The 27,513-nt window shown below is 36.2% G+C and overlaps 1 protein-coding gene across 1 annotated transcript; it reads left to right on the top strand.

Moving 5' to 3' along the window:
- Positions 1–2,657: 2,657 nt before the first annotated feature.
- TFDP2 (transcription factor Dp-2) lies at positions 2,658–17,360 on the top strand. The gene is given in 6 exon segments (XM_063307778.1): positions 2,658–2,690; positions 7,810–7,878; positions 10,177–10,208; positions 10,210–10,311; positions 14,569–14,735; positions 17,228–17,360. Coding segments are annotated over 6 exon segments (513 nt in total). The 3' UTR covers positions 17,338–17,360.
- The last annotated feature ends 10,153 nt before the right edge of the window (positions 17,361–27,513 follow it).

Consider the following 27,513-nt stretch of genomic DNA (forward strand, 5'->3'; position numbering starts at 1 on the left):
AAAGAATTCATCATGCTTCTCTGCAATGTTTTTATTCTACTTTAGAGCATTTAATTCTTTCCATTCAAAGGTAATCTTTAACAGTCTTCTTGCTTTCAATTTACCTTAAATAAGTTTTTAAAATTCTTTACTGATATTCTTATCAAAGTCTTATAATTATTATTACCTCCTGATCTGTCTTTTTTTGCAACCAAATGGTTCTATGATGTTTGTTACTATTTGATTTTGGGGTACCTTTACTGATCTGTATTATATATGTTTAACATCATATTGTAGAAGTTGGAATAATGTTTAATATTCCTGTTCTTAACATCTTAATTGTGTTTCTGTTTAACAGTTCTCTTTTGTAACTGTCCTTGTTGAAATCAAATGAGTCATCTTTGGCAATTTTTCACTTACATATATGTTGAATTTCATAGCAGTCTGGACTCCATTTCCTGTCAATTCAAGCATACATTTCACAGTGATTCTGGACACCATTTAGGATGAAATGCAGAGCTGTATTTTTTCATTTCTTTTCAAGAACTCTCAAACACTCTTTATTTTGGGTTGGAGATTTCTGGAATTGGAACATATAGCATATATGGTATCTCACCAAATGTTTCTAAGTTGTGTCCTACTTGTATACTCACTGCTTGCTTCTTTCTAATTCCTCCTTAAATGATCAAAAATATGGTCATCTATGTGTCTTAGGAAGGGACGCGGTGGCGCTGCGGGTTAAACCGCTGAGCTGCCGATCGGAAGGTCGGCGGTTCAAAACCGCGTGGCGGGGTGAGCTCCCGTTGCTCGTCCCAGCTTCTGCACACCAAGCAGTTCGAAAACATGCCAATGTGAGTAGATCAATAGGTACCGCTTCGGCGGGAAGGTAACGGCGTTCCGAGTCGTCATGCTGGCCACATGACCCGGAAGTGTCTATGACAACGCCGGCTCCATGGCTTAGAAACGGAGATGAGCACCGCCCCCTAGAGTCGGATTCGACTGGACTTTACGTCAAGGGAAACCTTTACCTTTACCTACGTGTCTTAGATTAATTCTGAACCAGATACTTTCCCAACTCATAAAATTATTTTAAAAATTAATTTTAAAAATTTAAAAACTCATAAAATTTATTTAAATAAATTAAGCACTGGTTTCCTTACAGGTAGTTCTCATTTAGCAACCACAGTTAGGACTGGCAACTTAGTCGTTAAGTGAAGTGGTCACTAAGTGAAACTGCAAGTGTGCTTATGATTTTACTTCAGTTTTCCTTTGCTTTACAGACCAGCGAAGGTCATAAATGTGAGGATGGTCACAAAGTTACTTTTTCATCACTGTTGTAACTGTGAATGGTTGCTGTATGAGGCAGGCATTAAACAAGGACTACTTGTATTTCATCCATGCAACAAAAACTACAGTATAATCCCTGATAGCATAATTGGCCATATGGTTGAAAAGGATGATATTTCTGGAAAGGTTATCTAGGAGATACTTAGTTTCCAATTCTTACCTAATAATCTATATTATGCTGCATTCAAATCAGCATTTTCCAAATTAATTGATGCCAATATAGCCCAAACACCTGATTCCAGTCCAGCTTTATCTACCAGCCATTTTAGATAAAACATGACATTTCTTGCTTTTGCATCAAGCATGCAATTCATTGTGAGCTATACATTATCACAAACCCATTTTTTTTAAATAATCAAGTCACCCACTACTAAGGGTTCCTTCACTTCCACAGATGTATTCTCAATAAGATAGAAATCTATTTACATCTTCATCCTACCCCATGGAAATAGTTCTCATCTAACAAATTTTGAGATCCAGTTTGGTGAAATGGTTAAAAGCACTGGACTAGAAATCAGGAAACCATGAGTTGTCCTGCCTTAGGCATGAAGTCACTGGGTAACCTTGGACCAACCACTCCATCTCAGCCCTAGGAAAAAAGCAATGGCACTTCCAAGAATGAAGGGACCTGTTGCCTGGAGACAGGACTGATTCAAATGTACTCACATACAAAAGCCCTTTTTATCTGAGACTCTTTTGCATGACAAAAGAGGAGCTGTGAAATATGACATTACACCCCCTTACTGTTTAGGCTCTAGGCTCCTTAAACCTAGATAAATTAGAGATTAGGAGTGTTACATATGCATTAGGTTCTAATTATTAAGTTTTGTTGCAAGTGAACATCCCTTGAAGAGCAAGGAATAGTTTTGATCTGTATTTTGAACTAGTTCTTTATAAGAATTCATCTTGTAATCAGTGTTCTTTATCTTTACAGTAGATGGCAGTAGAGTAGAAGCAAAGGCATAGAAGCTAGCATCTGTTCTGCGTTCAAGGGAAAATACAGCTTTCTCAGTCTAAATAAAATCTGATTTAATTTAATTTAAATTAAATTGAAATAAGACGTTCTGTATCAACTATAGCCATTAAGATAAGAAAATAATATTAAAACAATATTAGCATTTTTGAATCATATTTACCTTCTAGTCAAGCAAAGTGATTTGTGACATCAGCAAAGAAAATACCAGTATTGTTTAAAGTGTTCAGTTCCAAACATATAAATAAATATCACATGAGAGTGCTTATACCTGCAGCCAGTAACAATAGATTGGAGATGAAAGAAGGAAGCTAGAGTTGGATGTCTGTCATCACACAGTGTGATTTATTCTATTAAAATGAAATTTAGCACAAATGATTCACTTTATGAGGTTTGTAGTCTGTTTCAGTATTACAGCATGAGGGATGAGAGCCAGTTTGGTCTAGTGGTTAAGGTTCTGGGCTAGAAACCAGGAGACTGGGAGTTCTAGTCCCATTTTAGGCATGAAAGCCAGCTGGGTGACCTTGGGCCAGTCCCTCTCTCTCAGCCCAACTCGGTGCAATGTAGACTAGCCTCCTCGTGGTGCACCCCAGGCAATGTGACTTGTCACAGCTAAATAGTCTACACATCTGGCTGCTGGACCTCACAAGGATTTCCAAGCAAGAAAAAGCAGCATGAACACCAAACTGCTATGCCATACAATAAACAAACAAACAAACATGAGGGATTATAGATCATACCTATATTATATTACATTATATTACATAATATGGATGTTAAGGAGGCAGCATGTAATTTCAGTGCTCAAATGCAGGACTGAATTTGTAACAGTTTTAATTTGTCAAACCATAAGGTTTTATCCTAGTATTCCAGATAATACTGATCTATATACTTGTTAAAAAACTAAACATACCATATGGTAATCTCAGCTGAGTACAAATTACTGCTAAATTTGGCTTCAGAAAAATCTGTCTCATTTTGATGCTTATGATTAAACAACATAACTGTGCATACTTTGCTTGAGTGAAAGTATTTCCACATCTGTAAAAAGTTTATATACAGGTAGTCCTCACTTGCTGACTGCCTTGTTTAATGACTGAAGTTATGATGGTGTAAAAAAATAGCTTTGCAACCAATCCTCGCATTTATGACCATCACATCCCGCAGTCACGTGATCATCATTCAGGCATTTCACAGCTAGTGTGCATTTACAACCATTGCAGCATCCTGTGGTCACATGGTCACCATTTGTGTGCTTCACAACTGGCTTGTGATAAGCAGAGTTAATACAGAAGGCAGAAGTAAATCGAAGGTCGCAGTCATGTGATATTTCGCTTAACAACAGTGGTGACTCGCTTAATGACCAAAGGGGAAGTGAGGCTGTAAACCAGTTATGATCATGTGATGTTTCACTTAGAAGCCATGGAGCTTAGCAACAGTGTTATCAGTCCCAGTTGTGGTCATTAAGCAAGGACTACCTATATTTGAATTTATTTATATCAGACAATCTGATGCCCTCCACCATTGTAGCTGTTGACTGGGTTATGGGAGCTTTAATCCAAAACATCCGAGGGGCACCATATTGCCTACATTGGTTTACAGACTTTCAGTTTAAAAGCATGTTGACAAAGTTGCTAAACTTTAATGAAGTGTTGTTGACATACATGTTTTTTACATAAATGGTAGGAAATGTGCTTAAATGAAGGAGTTTCAGAATCTCAAATTGAACATGGTTGCACAGTGCTCTGATTCCAGGATTAATTATTTTTGACTGGATTAATTAAAAAGGAATGAATTCTCAACTGTGTTTTGGCTTTTCATCATTAGAGAAAAATGCAAAATGATTGTTTTCTAATGGCTTTTAAAATACCTCTATATCACTGTTTCAGAACATAGATAGTATCTTCCAAAGTTGATGTAAGAGTTGTTGAAATATTAATTTATGTCTGTTTGTAAAAAAATTTAGCCATTGGAGAGAATCATAGAGATAACCTTGAAAAAGGTAAGCTGTTGCAGTTAGCAAAACATGACTGAAGCCTGGCACAGGAATAGAACACTAGAATGAAACTTAAAATGGCTCAGCCTTAACTCTCTTTGGTGTGGGAGGCAGGAAAGGAAATCACTGTCAGGCTTTAAGGATTCTGTTACTCTAGTCTATATCTTTGGAAATATTGCAAATGTATCATGGCTTCAGTTTTCATTATTGTATTTACAGTTCTCATAATGTAGAACTAATAGTTTGTTCAAACAAGCTCATCCTGTACAATTAAACATTTTAACAGCAGAATCCATACCGGTAGTCCTTGCTTAACGACCACAATTGGGACTGGAATTTTGATTGCTAAGTGAAGCAGTCATTAAGTGAATCTGACCCGATTTTATGACTTTTTTTTGTGGCAGTTGTTAAGCAAATCACAGCAGGCATTAAGCGAACCATGTGATTGTTAAGTTAATCATGTATTCCCCACTGATTTTGCTTGCCAGAAGCCGGGCAGGAAGGTTGAAAATGGTGATCATGTGACCCCAGGATGCTGCGACAGTCATAAATGCAAACCAGTTGCCAAGTGCCCAAATTGTGATCACGTGACCGCAGGGATGCTGTGACAGTCGTAAGTGTGAGGACCTCTTGTAAGTCAGTTTTTCCAGCATCGTCATAAGTCCGACCTGTCACTAAATGAATGGTTAAGCAAGGAGTACCTGTATACCATATTGCTTTTGAGGTCCACTTGGTTTCAAATAAGGTCTGTATTGAAGAAAGTGATGTTTCCTGCTAATATTAGGGATATTGCAGAAAAATTTGTCTGTAGACACTTGACACACTCTGAGCTTCCATGGAAGCTTAGTGTATTATGAAAATGCATTTTCTTTTTTATAATTTCATCAGTCTGAAATAGAAAATTGCTCTCTTAGACACACATATATAATTATAATAGTTTTATTGTTGTAAGCTGCCCAGAGTCACTTCCTGTGATGGGCAGCTATAGAAATCAAATAAATAAATAAATAAATATTTACTACATCTTGATGCTGCTCTCTCACAAAACTCAGGATGGTAAACAAAGCAAAAAAAAAAAAAGAATAAAATACAGCTATCAATCTCTAATAATAAAACAGTATAAAATTTGTCACTCCTAAAACATATTGCTAAAGGTCCCCAGGAAAAATTGTATTCATTGATCTTCAAGATGCAAAAAATGTAGGGGCCAGGTGTACCTCTGGAGACAAGGGTGGGGGCCCATACAGAAAATAGCTGCCTGTTGGTCAATACTCTTTTTACATTTCATAGGGGTAGAATCCTCTGCAGGCCCTCCCTAGATGCTTGTACAGGACAGGCAGAATCTGTTGGATAATCCCTGATTTATCTTTACTGCTATCTGCTGTCATTTTCTGAAAAAAAATGTAAAAAGGTTCTTCATTTATCTTTATTTTCCAAATATATATTCATTCTTCAGTAAATCCAGTATTGCTAAGTAGTGTATCACACAACATTAGTGGAGAAAAGCTATGGACAGAAAGCAGTCAATTGTACTGTACACCAATGTCCACAGATTTTTGGAGTAAACTGTGCTCCCATAGAATTCTGCTCTGCAGAGGACTGAGCCTCATGAGTCAGTCTGATAAGTAGCCTTGTTCTTCTTCATCTGTGCTCATCAATAATTATTCTAGCCATGTTTTCTTCCAACATCACAACACCATCAGGGGAACCCAGAAGATCAAAAAGGAAAGAAGTGATAAAATATAAATTGAACATTAAGGCACAACTTATCTTCCAGTTCCCTATTTAATGATCATGAGGTTCTTGCTAACTCAGTTTTTCCCAGACAAAGTTTAAACCAAGGAGAATAGGATTGTCTGCAAAATTATTTTTTTTAAGTCTCCTTTCTGTCCTTTTGTATCAACCATTTTGTTCTTTATAAACAAAGGAGCCCAGAGTAGAGGAGGACCATGAACATAAGTATCCCAAATTTGCTTTGAATGTGTCCTGAACAAATATTTACTATATTTCAGTAGAAGACCAAGTTTCCCAGCTGTTTTTCATAAAATGCTGACCATTTGTATCCCAGTTTGATAGACTTCTTTGGCTACCAAACAGTCTTTGGGCCCTGAAATTAGCTGATCAGAGTTAAGTGAAGATTTTGAATAATTTATGGTAGGATGTAGCAGATTTTATAAGACATTGCATATAAAGAATGATTTTATTTTCTGCATGTTTTTATGATACAGGCCATTTTGTTCCCACTGTGTTTGCGTTTCCTTCTTTTATCTCTTTTTCTATGCATAATGCCTTATCCAGGCAGTCTCTGAGAATCGGACACAATTGAACGGATTTAAAAAAATGTATATGCCAAAGCCAGCATTTGCTAGAAATAGGTGGGAAATAAAATAAAAATTAACACAATTCTTAGACTCTTTTCTAATATCCAGAAGCAAAATAGCTTTCTCTTAAAAATTGTTAATAACCATTGATAATGATCTCTATAGATGTGTGAAACACGTTCAGGTCTTTTTGGCCTTCTGTATGTAATTTCAGCTAATTTTAATCCTAATAATTTGTCCTATTTATACAATAATAGACAGCTTCTAAAAACTTAGGAATAAATTAGGATTCATCAGAAGATAATTCTGTAATTTCAGGCATTTGTCTTGTCTAGGGTACAGAAACAAATGATACATACATTTGATATATATGATGCATCAGAAAGCAACTAATCAAACAAGACGTGAGAAAAGACAAACACCCTCAAAATATGTTGCATCTCCTCCTTTCCTACCCAGGTTTGTTTCTTTAACATTGCAACTTTAATCAAGGACTTCAGAATACAACCCTATTGTTTGATTGACAGTCCCTGAAAGGGCTAGTTTATGCACATAAAAGGAAAAGGCTTTGGCTCAAAGAAAAAACACAGTTTCCTGATCTTCATAAGGTGGCATAGACTGCCATGCTAAAATGCTAATATCACATTTATTAAAATGCTAATAATAAAGCCTAAAGTAACAGTCTAAGTGCATAGTGCAAAAACTTGACATGTGAGCATTTTTTAACTATGGGATTTTCATGGAGTGGTGCCTCATTAGTTTGGTTGAAGAGCACAGATATTCAAGATCCTGTATTCACCCTGCCACATCTGCAATAGCACAAACAACAAAAAAAATTACTTGACACCATAAGAAAACACTGTAATCAGAAGCAACATATCATTCCATAGCATTGCACAGGAAGGGGATGTTACAAAGACGCATTGGACTTCCTTTAAGGAAGATTCACATCAGTTAACAGTTTGGAAGGGTGCTTTCAAAGTGAGCAAACCTACTGCTTGGACATTAACATGGCTGCATCTTTTGAAAGTTTCTAGAGGCACTTCCAAAGCTTTTCTAATTCTTCAAATCATATGTGCATGCAAAGATACTTGGGGTAATTGCCACTGAAGGAAAGCCTGCACCAGTTTAAATGGTTTATTCAGCCATAATGTCTATTCTTTTGTTCATTTAATTTCATTTTTGTTCTGAAGACAGAGAAGCAACAACTTCTGGAATGAATAAAACAAAAGAGAACTCAGGTGCAAGAACTTTTGTTGCAGGTAAAATTTCCAAAAATTAAGATGTCACTTAGGTCTAAATGGGTTGTGTTGAACAGTATTAATTTGTTCAGGTGTCTTTGTTACATTTAATGGAAAGGAGATCAAATGTTATTGTGATTTAGTATATCACAACAGAGCATGGTGCTGTTTTGGTAATTCTCTTTGTAAATACAATCAAACTCCAGCTGTATTACCATAAAATAGAATGAATCACAGGACTCATACTATGCCTATTTATTATTGCCCTAGGTAACATTTTCTAAATTAACTTACATCTAATTACTCAACATTTAATACCTGCAAACATACTATTGCTGTGATATTGCAACTTCAACTTGAATAACTCAGTTATTTCCTCAGCACTTGATAATAATTGGCATTGGGCCAATTCATCATGAATTGCAGGTAGACGGAATGCAGAACTGAATTGGCAGACACTTCAGACAGGCATGGGCTCCCTTGCTGTACCTTTTGGCAGCACCTTGAAGGCATTGTATCTTTCTCTGGACTTGCATGGGAGTTGCACTACTCAGGAAAATACAGAAGGAAAATACAGGAGGCACTATGTGAGCCTGGAAAAAAAGGTACAGCTCCTGTAAGGATCTGACAAGAGGAACAGCAAGGGTATCTGTGCCAGATCTGAAGCACCCCTTTGCCCTCTTTGGATCTAAATAATGCATGCCTGTACTCCTAACCCTAAGCTGAAGTTCCTCAAAATTTGCAGACTCCCAAAAGGAAGAATTTGTATGGATAATGCCCCCCGCCAAATAATTTCACTGGGGTTAAGGTTGGGCAAGAAATAAATACATCACATTTAATGATTAACTTTTAACCTCTATGTCAAATAGTTACTTATTATTTATAAGATTTATAACTCTACCCAACTCAATCAGCGTGAATCATAAAAACAAACAATAAATCAAAGAAAAAAACCCACATAACAATAAACAATACAATATATAAAAACCAAATATAAAATGGCAATCAAGCACAGAACAAAACAAACTGCAGGAGGGACTCCCACTCAGCTGGCCCCTAATGCCTGGAGGAAGAGCCAGGTCTTAATGGCTTTCCTAAAGGTGAGAAGAGTTGAGACCTCTGGTATAATGGGAGATTGTTCCAGAGAGCAGGGGCAACCCCAGAAAAAGCACACTTCTTAGGTCCCATAAGATGACAAGATTTAAAAGAAGGAGTTTGTTGGGCAGGGAGATGCACCTATAACTACATGTGTGTGCACGCTGCTGCATTCTGGACTAATTGAAGCTTCCGGATGGTTTTCAAGGGAAGACCCATGTACAGTGTGTTGCAATAATCCAGTCAGGAGGTGACCAAGGCATGAGTGACCATGACAATATAATGATACTACCTTGCAATTTTATAAAATAAGATCTTTCACTGGAAATAAAGAATAAAACAATGAAATTTAAAGCATATTTTTACTGGGAAGCCAAGTCTACCTAGTTTTGTGTAATTCCTGAAATTTAGGTTTTTATTTGAGAGAGCCACTTTCATGGTTTGTTGCACACTTACTTTGGATTGATGTGGGCTCTTTACAGCGGCAATTGTAGAAAATGCTGACTGCCTGTCAGCAGGAGTAAGTACAGTACTGGCAATAATCCAACTGTGCACAACTCACAGTTTGAGAACCCCTGCCCTAAAGCCATAAAGGTGGTTAAAAACAAACACTCCATTGTTACCTTTATATTTTATTATATTTTCTATCCCGCCTTTATTATTTTTATAAATAACTCAAGGCAGCAAACTTACCTAATGCTCCTTCCTCCTCCTGTTTTCCCCACAACAGCAACCCTGTGAGGTGAGTTGGGCTGGGAGAGAGTGACTGGCCCGAGCTCACCCAGCCGGCTTTCATGCCTAAGGCGGGACTGGAACTCACAGTCTCCTGGTTTCTAGCCCAGCACATTAACCACTAAACCAAACTGGCTCTCCTTTACCTGCATACAAGTGAGTATACACTAGCCAAATTAGTATAATCTGTGAATGCAGGGCTTTCTCTCCCTGAAAAATGTGAATATCGAAGCCATGATTTGTTTTTTGTGTTTCAGTGGCTAGACACTCAGGCTTTTTCCAGATAGGTGAAGCAAGAATTCCATGTTCATGTGTCCTATTAAACTTGGACAGCTAAACCACTGATAACCCATTAGTCATTTTCAAGCAGGGCTAGTAGGGTCATAAAGATGTTTGCCACTAAGTTAATTGTATGGCTCAGCATGGTGTACAAACATTTGAAAGGCAGAGTCAATTTCTGTCTAATTCAACTGTTTTCATTTCTTTCTACAGCAAATTGCTTTCAAAAACCAACAGAATGAACAAGACTCAGAGCTCAGCATCTGTGAATTCCACACTAGCACTGCCTCTTCTAGCAATAAAGACACAGAAACAAACTATTATAGATTGCAGAATTTCCTCTGACAAGTGAGTGTGAGATGGGAGCTCTTTCTGAAGAATTGTACCAAACATGAGCTTTACATTTACTACTAGATTAATCTTATAGGATATGTTTAAACTGCAAGTTCCTTAGATTTTTGTGCTGCAAGGAGGATTGATGCGTTGAAGTAAGATATAGCTAAAAGCCATTACCATACATATTCAATTTTAGCTATAGATGTTCAGCAAAGTGAGTATGTTGTATTATGATTTAAGCTTTAAATAATTCCATTTATTTCTTTTAGTGGTAGTAGTAATAATAGTTTTATTTAGTGTATAGAATTACAGCTAAGTGCAGTACAGTTAAATCAAAATTATATGCAAATTAATCCAATATTACAAAAAAACAATATAATAATCAGTGTAAGACATTTCCTAATCTATATACTACTAAAACTTGTGTCTCTTTGTCTGTCTGTAACCTTCCATTGCTGACTCACAAGGCACCTCTCGAGCATCCCCACGCACCCTTCCTGTCCTGCCCCATGCCCCTGCGTGCTCTCCCTGACCTGCATTTCTCGCTCACCCCCATGCACACTTTCTGACCTGCACCACACCCCTGCGCACCCTCCCCGACCCACATGGCACCTTTTGTGCACCCCTGCACACCCTCCCCAACCTGTGTGGCACCTCTCATGCACCCCTCCCAAGGGAGGAAGGAAGAAGGAGGGAGGGAGATTTCTGACTCTCCCTGCCAGCTTCCCACAAGGAAACTTAATGGGGAAGCCAGCAGGAAGTCAGAAGTCACTCCCGCTCCCACTACTTTTTTGCCTGCCTATGGTCATTCTGTTTCTCTGTTTAGGGAAGGAAATATCTCTGAAATGATGACCCAGTGTATCACAGGTTTTCTAGTACAGTATAATAAGATGAACAATTCCTAGTTCTCATCCAACTTTAATATAAAACTAGAATGAATAAGGAGCAAGAAGGCTTTTTGAGCATCATGAAAGTCCTGTAAAAATAAGTATTTTAAGTGAGTTTTAAAACTTCCAGTAATTGAGCTACAGCCACATCTCAAGGGGGAGTTATTTCCAGAGAGTGGAAAAAAGCCCTAAATGTGACTATTTTAAAAAGGAAAAATGAATAGAATTTATCATATTATTGAGCGGAATGCAAGGGAGCATGAATTATAATAATATTTTTCAAGTAATAGGGTGTTCCTGAAAGGTCAACACCAGCAATATAACTGATCATACTTCTAAACACCCAACTAATGCAAGAATTGATGAAAAGAAGAGATGGGGATATATCAAGAGAGACCCATCAAAAGCCTTTATTGGTTTCTTATTAACCTAATCCTCACACCAAATTGAACCACAGACCTCAAGAAAGGTTAAACTTAACAGTATCTTCATTCTTATGACAATAGGAAAAAAAAAAACCTTAAAAGTCACCCTGGCAAACAATCCCAAGTAATTTGAATCTAAGACTAACACCAACTATGAAAGGTCCACACCAAACTGAACCACAGACTTCAAGGAAGCTTAATCCAACCTTCAACTAATGCCAATTTTTTTTTAATTCTGAAATTTACTCTGGCAGGCAATCCCCACATAATCAAGATCTGTGAATACCACTAACCACAAAAACTCTCCTCAAAGCTAATCCTAACATAAAAAATGAATCCAAGAGCTTACTGCAAACTGAACCAAGAATGAGAGCCTAACTCTAACCCTAACCCTATTGCTAATTGAAATGTTTTACTCTAAAAGTTACCCTAGCAAGCTACCCTCCAGTTAAACTAAGACTATTGGTATCTGTAAAATCTCTGATTTGGAGAATAAAAGTCTATCTACAAATTGAAATGTGTGTTCACCTATTGTAACTTTATTTTATTTATTGTGCTAGTTTTATAGCCCACCCATCTCAAAAGACTTTGGGCAGGATGCAAGTTAACATTATAAATAGCATAAATGAAAATAATAAAATAAATCAAAATTATATACAAAAAAGCAACAGTAATAATCAGCAATAATACATCAACATGCATGTCTACAGTATAAAACTTAGCTATGGTTGAAAGTATGGTGAAACAAAACTAAATATTATCTTAAAACCATGAGGGAGGAAGTTTTATGGACCTCTTTAGAGTTCCAAACTGTGAATGCCATCACAGAGAAGGCCTGTCATCCACATCTTTTTCTCTCTCTTCAAAGACATACTCTCTTAACAGAGAGGCACTTAACAAGCCTTCCCAAGATGTTATTTAATTAGTTGACAATTTAGTTTCTACTGGCTTTTAAATGAATCCACATATAATACTAGATGATTGAAATCCTTGGTCAGTGCAACAGATGCCTGAATTTACTCTGCCATATATTTAATTGTCAATTAAAGCTGTGATGTTGATTGCTATATTGGTGACAAATTATTTGATAAATAAAATAAAATAAACTATATCTTTTGAGTCAATTCATTTATCAGTTTGGAAGCATTTAGGTTTCTATGGATATATGATGGGTTTTAATTAACTTTTTTGCATTTCTAGTGCACTGAAATATGCTAAGCAGATATAAAATACCACAAATATTAATGACTGTATTGAATATAAAGCATGAAAGTTTTGCTATGACTAAACTGCATGTCACAATGATATATGTCTATTGTATTCTATGTAGTAATTCTATAGTATTTTCAGAGATCTTGTTATTGTTTGTACAACTCAACAGGGCTGAGATTTATTAATTCACGTGAAACAATAGTTTCTATTGGAAGATAATAAAAAATTTGAATTTAAGGTTGTAGAATTTTCCATTTTAGATATCACGGACTACATCTGCATAATGTCATCTACAATTTAGTATTCATAGCTGACTAGAATAATACATCTTCTAAAACAATCTACTGATACAATTGAACTCCTCCTCATTTGCATCTTCCACTATAATTTTATTTTGAAAACTATGGGGAGAGTTGAACAGAAAACTACTTTGTGCTGAGTATATTCAGGAGAAAATAGTTTCTTTCCTCGACTTCTGGTATGTTCTAGTCCATTAGAAGGTAAGCAAATGATCTTACCTCTTTTCTAAAATCAAGTGAAGATTTGAAGGAACTCAAAAGCAGCAAGAAATTTTTGCTGCTATTGAGTGCCTCTCAATTTGGCAGAGGGTTGGTCCTTCTCCAGCAACCTAGAAGGCTGGAGTTACTCTTGTATGTTTGGCTAGTGTGTTTTGGGGGTTGATGAGAAATTTCCTTTGCCCCAAATACATTCCAGCCTAATGTGAATAAGTATCCCTACTCTTCCAAAGGGCTGCAGGGCTCTTTATTGGAGAATGGTATTTTGGCTACTACGATCAGGCACCAATAAGATTTTAAGTGCTGAGATCAGCCCAATGTTATGGGCTGTTTTAGGTACCAGGTTGTTTTTGAAAAAACTAATATTAAGCTACAGACAACATGTCCTAGTCATTAATTGGAAGCTTGGCTGTAGATTATGTTGGTGTGATTTGTTTCCCCTCAAAGAAGTTTTTGTAATCTCTCTGCAAAAGAATATGTGTAGTTTTCCCCTAATGGAATTGCATCCTCTGTTTAGGATTTACTACTTGTAGAATCCATCTCAATTATCTTGAGGGCAGGTGCTTTATTGTGATTATTTTGCCCCATCATTTTTCTTCTTTGAATGAAAATAATTTGGTAACATTAGCATTTGTTACTCAAACTGACTCTGCATCAAATTAAATCTAAAAGCAGAAGAAAACTAGAAAAGCTAGAGCATGGTCATCTTCAATTATACTGAAAATGTAGTAATGCTTTATAGTGTAATAATATTTTAATAATGGAGCTAATAAAAATATTTTTTCAAGAACGGATTTTCTTAAAGCAGTTAAATGCTATCCTAAATGCTATTTTCATCATGAAGCTGAAAGGAAGAGGGAATATACTGTATTTTTCTGCTGACATTTAAATCCCTTGGATTTAGTTCAAGAAAAAGTTCTGGCCTAAGTAAGATTTTTTTTTTTTGCTCAATTTCAAACTTGTTTAATGAAGGAGAAAAGCTTATAAACTCCTATTGCCTTGTATGAAAAATGTGTTTTAATTGGAAACTAGCATTTGAACCTGCTGAGATGGCAGTTGCACAAATGCATGCATAGCTTTTGCTGAACCTAGTTATGTTTTAAATATATCTTTGAGTTATGAAGTAATCAAGTGAATGTAATTGTATTTGAACACCTGTTAACGTATAATTTAGAAAATGCAGTTAGGCTTCTGTAGGAAGTAACCTCTGCTACTTTTTCTCTCTTACAGATATGAATATCTTTTCAATTTTTATGATGCTTTTGAAATCCATGATGACACTGAAGTATTGAAATGAATGGGAATGTCATTTGGCCTAGAGGCAGGCAAGTGCTCATCAGAAGACTTAAAAAGTGCTAAATCACTAGTGCCAAAAGCTTTAGAAAATTATGTCACAGGTAAGGTAATTGTTTTTTGCATTTGCAGATTAAATACAAAGCCTCATGTTTGTGAAATATTTCTAATGATGTCTGGTTGCGTGAGGATGGAAGGATTGAGTGATTTATAAAAGCTGGCAGATTATACAACTAATTGGTACTTTGGATTTTCTGAAATTGGAGATTTAGAACTCATAAATGGTGATATTTAAATTGGCTGCTATTCCAAATGGTCTCATCAGTAATTCTTCCTGTCATCCTGCTAATTAGGAAAAGGGATCTATCTGCATATTTTAGCAGTTCTGTGAAAAATCTATGCAGCTTGTCAGAAAGTTTGCTGCAATTCTTTACTCAAAAACCTGTATGATGATTAGTTTTGGAATCTAAGATACCAACTGTGGAAAGAATCAGGAAACTAGGTATAGCAGATAATACTTATTGCAAAAAGTCTATCTGGTAAGAACCTTGTAACTGAAACAGACACATTTTTACCATGCCTGCTCAATAGAAACTTGGTACACATCACGTCATTAAAAAGTTAAGCTAAAAAACACGCTTGCTGTTAAATATATAGATACAGACATATTTAACAAATAAAAGAGGGTATATGAAAAAGTTGTTTGATTCTGACCATCCTGAAAGTGATATAAAAAGGGTATGGCATGTGAATAAGAGAAAGAGGCATATTTTTCAGTAGGCATATTTCTCTCCATTCATACTCCACCTTTATGTTAGTTTGCTTCCGGGTCCAATTCAAGGTGTTGGTTATCACCTTTAAAGCCCTACATGGCATGGGGCCAGGTTACCTGAGGGACGGTCTCATCCCCATTACATCGGCCCGCCCCACCCGATCATCCAGAGAGGGCATGTTGCAGACCCTGTCCGTAAGAGAATTTCATCTGGCGGGATCCAGGAAATGGGCCTTCTCTGTAGTGGCCCCCGCCCTATGGAATATCTTGCCCCTGGAGGTGAGGGAGGCCCCCTCACTCCTGACCTTCTGAAAGGCCCTGAAGACCTGGTTCTGCCATCTCGCCTGGGGCAGGAAAGTGAATAACCATTCTTTGGGGTGGCTTGCACCCTAGATAGAGCCCCTCCCACCAGCCTGGATTTTATACCTTCTTGGATTCTATATTTATTTACTGTATTTTATAATAATTGTTTTTATGAGATTTTAATGTTTATATTTAGAGCCTGATTTTATTGTAAACCGCCCAGAGTCCCTCTTTTGGGGGAGATGGGCGGTGGCTAAATTTGAATAATAAATAAATAAATAAATAAATAAATAATAAAATTTCTCTGTTTTTTCAGATTCTGGAACACCATATTGAAATAAAATTCTGTGTTTATGCAACATGATATCCAACTGTAGTAGTTCAGTTATCCTTATATCTAAATACAAGCAGATAAATCTTAATCTTTGTGAGATTTTACGAGTTATGCAGTTATTTTTTCTACCATTCCTATGTTTAATTAAAAGTATACTTTTGGCTGGTTTCAGTAATTGATGAGGTATAATAGAATAAAACTTGCCAGTTCCGTATCTTATTCACTAAAGCACACTGCTCAAGGAAGATAGCAAGGAAAGTGTGCATAAAGTCAATTCAGTATATTCCTGTTAGTGAGATGCGAGTATTCCAGTTTCCTCAGTTGATAAAGAAAGAATGGTGCTAACTCTGCTGAGGAATAGACTGTAAAATGACAATAGCTATTTAGTTAATGTGAAATATTACAGGAAATAAAATACATGAAATATTACAGGAGAGTCTCATTTATGGAATCATAATTACACAAATTAGAAAAATTGAATTCATATTGTGTGTTTTAGGCTTTCTATGGGAAATATTGCTTTTGAACTGTGGTGTTGGAGGAAAATTCTGAGAGTGCCTTGGACTGCAAGAAGATCAAACCAGTCCATCCTCCAGGAAATAAAGCCAGAGTTTTCACTTGAGGGAATGATATTAAAGGCCAAACTGAAATACTTTGGCCACATAATGAGAAGACAGGACACCCTGGAGAAGATGCTGATGCTAGGGAGAGTGGAAGGCAAAAGGAAGAGGGGCCGACCAAGGGCAAGGTGGATGGATGATATTCTAGAGGTGACGGACTCGTCCCTGAGGAAGCTGGGGGTGTTGACGACGGACAGGAAGCTCTGGCGTGGGCTGGTCCATGAAGTCACGAAGAGTCGGAAGCGACTAAACGAATAAACAACAACAAAATGGGAAATATGGTACAATTCTTTCCCATAGTGCAGCTAATGGCATACATATTTTGCATTTGGAAAAGGCATGGGTACCATAAATCCAGCTTCCAAGATTCACAGAACATGCTTCTTAACTGTAACATAAAGCTGAGAATTGGGTTTTTTTCCCCAGTATTTCAGACCTATAGATTGGTGAATCAAGGAGGAGAATCTGAACAATATGATTCTGAACAGAAAAATAATCTGGTTTTGTATTTATATTCCATAACTTGCATACATGTTAGATTGTAATTGAGTCTGTGATTTCTTTTAAATATATCTACAGGAATGTATTGGTTGAATCAGGAAGGGGTGTTAAATTCTGTTAAATCAGCTTCCACCTTGATGACAACTGGGGGCACTGCTATTGTTAAGTCAAGGTAAAATACATATATTGCATATGGACAGTGCATTTTTTCTTCAGTTCATAATTAGTCTCAGTTGATGTGATGACAAATCATTTGAAAATTCTGTCTTTAAATCTAGTAAAGACTTAATCACACATGCCATATGGATTCAGTCTTTCTTGCTGAGAGGTGATTAACATGCATGTGTGAATCAAGCTGGTCATGATAGAGTTTAGTGGAATGTAATTTTTAGATATTTATAAAGCTATAAAACGGAAAGCACTGTTCCCTAATAAGTTGATTCTTTTGTTTTCTTAGTAGTGAATATTCAGGACTGTATGTCACAATGATATATGTCTATTGTATTCTATGTAGTAATTCTATAGTATTTTCAGAGATCTTGTTATTGTTTGTACAACTCAACAGGGCTGAGATTTATTAATTCACGTGAAACAATAGTTTCTATTGGAAGATAATAAAAAATTTGAATTTAAGGTTGTAGAATTTTCCATTTTAGATATCACGGACTACATCTGCATAATGTCATCTACAATTTAGCATTCATAGCTGACTAGAATAATACATCTTCTAAAACAATCTACTGATACAATTGAACTCCTCCTCATTTGCATCTTCCACTATAATTTTATTTTGAAAACTATGGGGAGAGTTGAACAGAAAACTACTTTGTGCTGAGTATATTCAGGAGAAAATAGTTTCTTTCCTCGACTTCTGGTATGTTCTAGTCCATTAGAAGGTAAGCAAATGATCTTACCTCTTTTCTAAAATCAAGTGAAGATTTGAAGGAACTCAAAAGCAGCAAGAAATTTTTGCTGCTATTGAGTGCCTCTCAATTTGGCAGAGGGTTGGTCCTTCTCCAGCAACCTAGAAGGCTGGAGTTACTCTTGTATGTTTGGCTAGTGTGTTTTGGGGGTTGATGAGAAATTTCCTTTGCCCCAAATACATTCCAGCCTAATGTGAATAAGTATCCCTACTCTTCCAAAGGGCTGCAGGGCTCTTTATTGGAGAATGGTATTTTGGCTACTACGATCAGGCACCAATAAGATTTTAAGTGCTGAGATCAGCCCAATGTTATGGGCTGTTTTAGGTACCAGGTTGTTTTTGAAAAAACTAATATTAAGCTACAGACAACATGTCCTAGTCATTAATTGGAAGCTTGGCTGTAGATTATGTTGGTGTGATTTGTTTCCCCTCAAAGAAGTTTTTGTAATCTCTCTGCAAAAGAATATGTGTAGTTTTCCCCTAATGGAATTGCATCCTCTGTTTAGGATTTACTACTTGTAGAATCCATCTCAATTATCTTGAGGGCAGGTGCTTTATTGTGATTATTTTGCCCCATCATTTTTCTTCTTTGAATGAAAATAATTTGGTAACATTAGCATTTGTTACTCAAACTGACTCTGCATCAAATTAAATCTAAAAGCAGAAGAAAACTAGAAAAGCTAGAGCATGGTCATCTTCAATTATACTGAAAATGTAGTAATGCTTTATAGTGTAATAATATTTTAATAATGGAGCTAATAAAAATATTTTTTCAAGAACGGATTTTCTTAAAGCAGTTAAATGCTATCCTAAATGCTGTTTTCATATGTCTGGATGCTGAAGCAGCCTTAGCAGCAGGACAGTTGTGGCCCTCCAGCAGCCAGCAGTCCAGCAGTGCAACACTCTGCTACTCAGAACCATGTGGTGAAACTGCTTGTTCATTCAATGAGAAGGAGGATGAATGTAACTCATCTTCATCTGAATAAAGATAAACCATCTAAACAAAATTCTGCCCTTGTACATGATTCATGTCAGCTTATGTTCTTTATGTAGTTTTCTTCCACATTTTACCTCTTTAATTTTGTTAATGTTTAGAAAAGATGCATCTAATATTGGAGGTTGAAAACTGTAATTGTGAACAGAAGGTATACCAATACAAAGCAAACAAAGAATAAGATAAGTGATTAACCTGTGTATATAGGATACAATGTGGAAGCTTCCTAGCAGACAAATGAACTTTTAAGAGTTCATTCATTGTCATTGGAGCACATGGCATACAGGTATATGGCCTTCCCATTACATATGTAGGCCCATATGTATACAGTAAATTGAAAAGAAAAAAATGGAAGTCTTATGCACTTTAATCAGATCACTTATTTACCCTTATGTTTGGCTTAGTCCTCACATTGTTTGCAGGTTTAATGGTTAAGTATATACTGTATATTTTGGTATATATATTTTTAAATCCTCATGTGGCACAGAGTGGTAGGCAGCAGCATTGCAACCGAAACTCTCCCCATGGGTTCGATCCCAGGGAAGCTGGATTCTCAGGTAGCCAGCTCGGGTTGACTCAGCCTTCCATCCTTCCGAGGTTGGCAAAATGAGCACCCAGCTTGCTGGGGAAGGTGACGACTGGGGAAGGCAATGGCAAACCACCCCAATATAGTCTGCCAAGAAAATGTTGCATCCCCCCAAAAGGGTCAGACATGACTCGGTGCTTGCACAGGGGACCTTTCACATCACATACTGTATATATTTTACTCTAGCCTTTGTCAATGTGGGGAAAGGACAAAATAGTGCAAATATTTAAAGAAACTACAGGTCTGATGAAGTATTAAAAAGAAGGAAGTTGGGAAATGATACATTTTCACAATTTTAAAAATCCGTTCTCAACTTTTAAAAACATTTAACAATAAAGCCATAGCAATGTATCATTGTAAATCATGTAGCGCTAATCAGAAAAGAAATTCTGATTTCTTCAGAGTAATACTATGGAAGGGAATATATCATTACTCAGGACAGTGAACTATAAGCTAATGAACATTTTTTTAAAAATAAGCCATTTCAGCCAACAGCATTGTGCTTTGTTTCAAGGGTAATGAAAGAAATATTTTGTGTTGGGGTATTACATAAGAGTTTTGTTTTACAGTGACCTTTGTTTTGTAGATGAACAACAACTGCTATCTCTCAGCAGGTGTCAAGAACTGCCTCTGAAGCTAAGCAGGGCTGGGTATAGTTACTATTGATCAGAGACCATCAATAGTAGAGTGGTAGGCTACACTGGGAAGTTCTTAAAAACCCCAGAAGACAACTACGGTAACTACTTTTGACTCTTTGCTGCTGCCACCCCCCCCCTCCCCCAAATAAGCATAGCCATGTTAACATGTCACCAGGAGTCCATCCTGACTTCAGGATTTCTTTTAGGTCCAGGCATAGAGTGTTAAACAGCAAAAGCCATTTAACTGAAGTTCTATGTCAGAATGCCGTCTAATGAGTCAAAGAGTAGTGAAACTTTAAAACATTGCATATGGCCCAATAGCACGCTGCATCTGTACTCCGTTAAAAAGAACAGCAGCAGTAGTCTGTCCATCGTAATTCATATTGCAGAGGATTTTGACCCAGAAATTTGGCTATTATGAAGTATACAAAACCTGGGGTATAGCTAAGAGTAGATCTCTGAACTTTGTTGTAGAACTTGTTTTTAATTCTTAGTTGGAAATGAATCACAGTTTTTGTTTACAGTCTCCCCATCCTCTGCAGAAAGAAAACAAAACTACAAAAGGCACTGCAGCTAAAATATGAATTTATTATAAAATCTTAAGAAGTGTGAGCTGTGGCCAATGTTCTGATACTCTGTTTCAGATTTTAACAAACACTTGATACAGCTTTAGAACTGAGCTTTTTGAAGTAAAGCTTCTTGGGCTTGCGGCTTTTACCGTTTAAGAGGAAATAATTCCTATACATAATACATTTTACACACACACAATTCCAAATCCATTACATTTTTATGCTCTACTTTTTTGCAGGTATTCACCCTTTTGCACAATTCTGGTTGTGGTAGAACGAGGCGCAAAGTCAGGTGGGACACAAGAGTCCCGGCTCTGTTGTCTATTTATCATACTTGCCTGAGATCCTGAGCATTTGTTTATTTGTTTATCTATTTATCAAATTTCTCTGCCACCCATCTCGTCCACAACGACTCTTTGGTGGCTTACAAAGAATAAAAATAATATAAAAACATATAAATACAATATGAATAGAAACTATAAAATTCAAAATGGGCAATCAGCATTTATCCTGGCACCCTCACAGGACCAACCACCCCCATGAAGAGCTGTCTCCCCTCCCATCCCAGGCCAGGTGGCATAGCCAAGTTTTTACATACTTTCAAGCATATAGACATAACAATATGGACTGAAAAAATGTATAAATTAATTAATTTTGTAATGGGCAGTAGGAATAACCTTGAGAAACAGGAGTAGGAGCCACAACCAAGACAACATCAGATAAAAGAAATTTGAGTCTGAGACAGAAATGTAATTTGAGAAAGCGGCTCAGACTTGACCCTCCCTAATTTTCATGAAGGTAAAGGGAGGGAGGAAGCATATTCAGTCTCTGTTACTGTAACCTTACTATAAAAATAGTATTAGCATTCATATCTTTGGTTTTCTAGTGGTCTACCTTGAAGGGCTGACAAATTCTCAGCTGTATTTTGTACTCATTCCACATTCTTTGTTTTTTTTCTGCATCAAAGGTGGTTGCTATATTTATTAATCAAATGCAAAAGAAAGTTTTTGCACAATTTTGCTCAGTCCATTATTTTCCTAGCATACATTGGCATGCATAGGGTTCTTTAGAAAGCAGAGCAAACCCTGTTTTTCCTCTGGTTGCCTTAGAATGGTTCTAAGTTGTTACAAGGAATAAGCAGCCTGCTGTCCTTGGTGTGGGAGGACTAAAGAAGTCATCCAATTCTCTAGAGGACAGTACTGCACTCAGAGCAGGACTGAGTTGAGTATTAAATTTACGCAAAAGTAGTTGGCTATGGTGATTGGGAAAAAGAAAAACATTCCTTAGACAAAAAAAGGTCTATATGGCATTGATGTAAGACAACCTAGACCATAATTTAGGGACGTATTCATTTTGTACTATTTTATTGGTAGGGGAAATGGTCACACATTGCTGGAGAAGTTTACTTATTTAAAAAGTCGATAAATATGAAGTAATCAAGGTAAAATGATCACAAAATATTTCCTATTTGTGTTTGCACCGATTTTGGAATTTTACTCTGTGAACCTAGTCATTATAAACAATTCTGAAATATTCTTTATAATGCATATAAGCTGAAGCTATTATCTGATATATTTTTCTGTTTGTTTGTTTGTTTGTTTATGGCATACTTGGAATGAGTTTTATCTTTTGACAAAAATGCCTTAATTCAAATTTAATCTTACTAACAATAATTTTCATGCAAATTTAGCAATGTAACTAATACAACTGAGATTTTAAAAATATGTTAAACATTGGAAAAACATTAGAATACAATATTAGTTTCATAAACTGCAAAGCTCTCTAACTGCACAGAATAATTGACTGACTGATTAGAATTACCTAAGGATTATAATCTGTTCTGCGGAGTAAATTGCCACTATTTTAAGTTCCATATGGATAATGTCCAGTAGAAAGTATCCTATTGTTTTCCTATCAGCTTTTTAAAATCAACTTTAATAGTGGGATTTCTCCCAGTTAACTGTGTACATGTTTCTCATTCTTTAAAAGTTTGGCAACATGGAAAATAGGAATGATTCAAGAGGCCAGCTCCTATGCATAGGAAGCAGTGACAAACATGTTTTCACCTCAAGGATGTAGTGTCAAAGTATGTAAAAAAATCTAGCACATTGTGATGAGCTATATTTTTGTCTCACCGTTAATTTGCAGAAGACTGAATGCTCTATCATGTAACTACCAATTGCTTTTACTTGCCCGATTGCTATTCTTTTGCAGAGAAACTGCTTTTTAATAATGTTATTTTTATTGCCACGTATATTCAGTTTATGTGACTCGTTAAAGTGAAAGATTTGGTGTGTTTGATTCTTTTAATACCTGGCAAGATAGATAGAAAGAAAAGGACTTTTAATGTTGAAATCTTTGCTAGTAGAAGTATAATGTGTCTGATCCAATAAGAAAATGTTACTTTGTGGTATGGCACCTTTTATAAATAAACATCTATTATTTTTTATCGAAAATTTATATAAAAATATATATTGCTGTATATTTCAAGTGATTGCTATTTTATTAAAAGGTGAAATGGAGCATGCAGAACAGGGCATGTATTTGCATTTGATTGAAGTGAAAAGCATGCATATTCTGAAGAAAAATAATATCCAACTGCTTGTGACTTGAGAAGTAAAACTAAACTGTAGCGCAGAATAAAATAATTTAAAGACAACTGGGGTTGCTCTTGTTTTCAAGCAAAACACCATAGCAGAAGAAAGCTGTCAAAGGTTAGTGTTTGCTGCATGTGTTCTCCATCTCAGAAAATAATCTTACAGAGTAAACTACAGGGGAAATGGGGTCAAGCCAAATTGATATTTTCAAAACAAATATAAAGCTAAATTATTTTCAACACTTCATAGGTTCTTGCACACCATGCAGTTGATTGTCATTCTTAATTATAATATGGTTCCTCTCATTCCATTTTACATATTGCTTGTAATTAAAATATAATAAAATAGGATATTTTCTGAGAATCCAATCCTATTAAAGTTTATTTGAAATCAAGTCCCAATGAGATTGGTGAGAAGTGCTCAGGAGTGAGTGTGTTTGTGACTGCAGCCAAAATACTTTTAACAGGTAACTATAACTTGGTTGAGAGCAATAAATACACCAAGCAAAATGAAGTGCTCCAAGGATGGGTAAAATATGCCATAAAAAATATTTGGTTCATGTGCTCAGACATTCAGAATTGATAGGATACGTAATCCTGCCTACAAATTCCTTTTGTTTGCTCACTTCTTTGTGACTAGGAAGTGCATGTCTATGATCAAACATAAGGCAGTGCCTTTGTTGGAAGCTCTCATTCCATTATCCCTAAAAAGGAACTTTTGAGGTATTCTTTGATATGCTAATGGGAATTACCTAAATGATTGCTCAGATAATGTCACCTTGTGGTGTTTAAGTAGAGCAAAAGCTCCCTCCCTGGTGACTGCATCCATGGATAATTATACTGCAATATAGGAATCCTAGCAGTATTTATTAGATTTATATCGTTCCTTTATTTTTGTACATCTCCCACCACATTATTAGTAGAAAGCAGTGCAAAAGTACAGGAACAGAGAAAAAAATTAAATTGTGTACACTTATTCATTAAACTGTTTCAACTCTACATATTGGATAAAAGGCCACATTTTAAAAAAACACTTCAAAAATATTGTAGAAAAGCAGTGTTGGGAGAGGCTGTACTGATTAAAGGCAAGAGTCTTTCTCCAACTATCTACACAGTGAGTATTTATTTATTTATTTAAATTATTTATAGAGCCATCCGTCTCACAGCAGTGATTCTGGACAGTGCGCAAAGATTAAAACCTCCTCCGCAATATATTACCCCTGATACCTTGGTTAAAGCAACAGCGGCCCCCAAACAAAAGACCCACGTCACCAGCAGAGCACGCCTGACCTTCTGGCCCAAATGCCTGTGGGAACGGCCAGGTCTTCAAAGCTAACAGGGCCAGGGCCATCCTGATCTCTGGATCAAAAGTGTAGGATGTTTTTTTAGGATCTGCTTGAACTCCCATCCAAAACATCAGTCCTTGTGTAATGCTCAGGTTAAAGAAATCAGTTTTCCTATTACTACTGAAGTTTGTATGAAGCATAGTCTGGTCTCTTACTGTGGGAATTATGGTTCACACTCTCACTTTCCTTTTCAAAATGTTGGATTCTGTCCATTTTATTATTTATTTTATTTGTAGACCATTGTATTGAGTGCCTTTCACGTGACTAAAAATCTTTAAAGGAAAGGATTAAAACGTCCCAATTGTTTTGGCCAGAAAAGGTGCTACGAGACTCCTGATTTGGGGTTACACAGCTGTCCTCCTAGAGTGTCCAGAGTGTTCATAGTAATCACACTTTGTAGCTTTTCTACAATCTACTTATTTTTGGTGTTAAATTCTATCCTTAGTGATTAGTGTGTTCAAGTTGTAGCTGTCTGGGTTGCTTGGGGACTGTCAGTATAAGGCTGCTGCAAATACAGATGAAAACTCTCCTTGTCTAAGATATTAAAAATGACATACTGCTACTTTCAGCTGGCTAACTGCCGGTTAGCAATGTGTTGACTAATCCAGGCTTTTTGCTCATAGAAAGGGATTAGTGCCATCAGACTGAGTCTTCTGATTGCATGCCAGTTTTGTATAACTATCCAAGCCTATGAAACAATTTTAGTTAAAATGACTGATTTGCATCTGTTTTATCTATCAGATAAATTGCATCTACTGTATCTGTTTTATCTATAAATTGCATCTATAAATTTAACTATAAATTGCATCTATCTATTTTATCTATCAGATAAATACTATCTATCTTACTCAGATAAGAACTGGGATAAATTTGTTTAGTTCCAGCGGAAACTGGGAATTAGGTTCATTTTTATAGTAGCTGCGTTCTTTTCATCTCATATATTTTGTCAGAAAGACTGCTGGGTTTTTTATGTGGAATAACAGCTCAGCCTAAATTAACACCTGCTCCACTGGTGCCCCCTAAATTGCAGCATAATAAAAACATACTGATAAGAGCAGAACAACCAAGTTGAATTAATGCTATGCAACTTTATTACTTCTGAACTCGCATCTCAGAATTTCCTAGTGCAAGGCAAGGCAAGTTCTGGCCACATCTCCCTTTCCAATCCTCTTATCAATTCTGTTGTGTCAGAATATAGACTAATGATTTATTAATTGCCATGTTGACAAAATGTTAGTTGCTATGCCAAACAAACTATTTTTGAAAAAATAGATTCTACTTCACTGCAAGACATTTCTGGATTTTATACTTGACTATGCCTGAAATTACTATGAAATCCTTTCTGCTAGATGATGGCAACTGTACATATTACAGAGCTTGATCATTCCTAAAGTTTGTATTTGTGTGGCTATATATACCTTTTTAACAGGGGTAGTGGTCCCTGTGAATGCTAAGAATGTCAAATATACATTGCTAAATAATAAATTTAAGATTAAAGGCCATTTTCTGTGTATATTTTGCTGATACTTTTGTTTCTAGGGGTTCTTTTTTTTTTTCAAATGTAAGTATTGTAAAGCTATCATATTGTCTCATTTCTGTGAAAAGGAAAGGCATTCACTAAGCATGAATTGTGCAGGAAATGAGTCAGAAGATCTAGCTCTAATTAATGTGTGCTTTTTGGCAATCCTTTGCCATTAATTTGACTACCACTATTCAGCACTACCTAACACCCTAGGCAGAAGCAGGTTAGGAGTTATTGTAGCCGCTAGCATGGGCAAGTTAATTGCATAGATCAACAAAAAGTTATCATAAGGGTGTGTACTTCTTGGTACATTCTGAAACCAGTACCAATTTAGGATTTGCTTTAAACTTTCATGCCAGAGAGTATGCCCCAACCTGCAGTTACAGTTTTGGCTTTTGATACTGTACAATTACCCACACATACTCTAATTAAGGAGTCAAAATTACTGCCTTCAGAGATGTGGATTTATTATTGTGATAACAGAAATTGCATGTACATTTTTGGTCATAAAAATATGTTATTGCTATAGAGGCTGCTTTTTAAAATGTGTATCATTTTCATCCCTTGTTAGATAAAAAAAGAAAAAAAAACTCATCTAAAGTAGATTATATATTGACCTTGTGGCTTTGAATTTCCAGTTGGAATCTATAGGAAGATCATGGAATAAAGGCTGTAATGCTGGTAAAGATGGAAGGAAAGAGAAGAAGAGGAAGACCAGCAGAAAGATGGTGGATGGACTCAGTTACAGTGGTGATGAGTGGACAGTTGGAAGACCTGAAAGAACAGGTTAGGGGTAGGTTGTCATGGAGAAAGTCTACCTATGTGGCTGCTAGGAGTCGACAACCACTTGATGGCACATAATCAGTCAATAAATCAAAGGTTCATCATCTTATAGTATAAAATATTGATGCATGTAGCCAAAATAGCTAAAGGACTTTTCTCCTTTGAAAGTCTCTGAATTAAAAAAAAAATGATCAGGAAACCAGTAGCTGGAAGTCTTATCAATGTTGTCTTGTCTGTCTGGGGTTGTTTTGTTTTTGTTTTTTTGAAGGAGGGTAGTCAGGAGCAACTTAACTTTGCTAGCAGTTACTGAAAAAACATCACACTGTTAGGATTAGAGTTTTGCCTAATTTGTTCAGGACCTGAGAATTCAAATGATTTGAAGAGGCCTTAAACATT

The sequence above is a fragment of the Candoia aspera genome, chromosome 6 (assembly GCF_035149785.1).
Source record: "Candoia aspera isolate rCanAsp1 chromosome 6, rCanAsp1.hap2, whole genome shotgun sequence".
Classification (NCBI taxonomy): Eukaryota; Metazoa; Chordata; class Lepidosauria; order Squamata; family Boidae; genus Candoia; species Candoia aspera.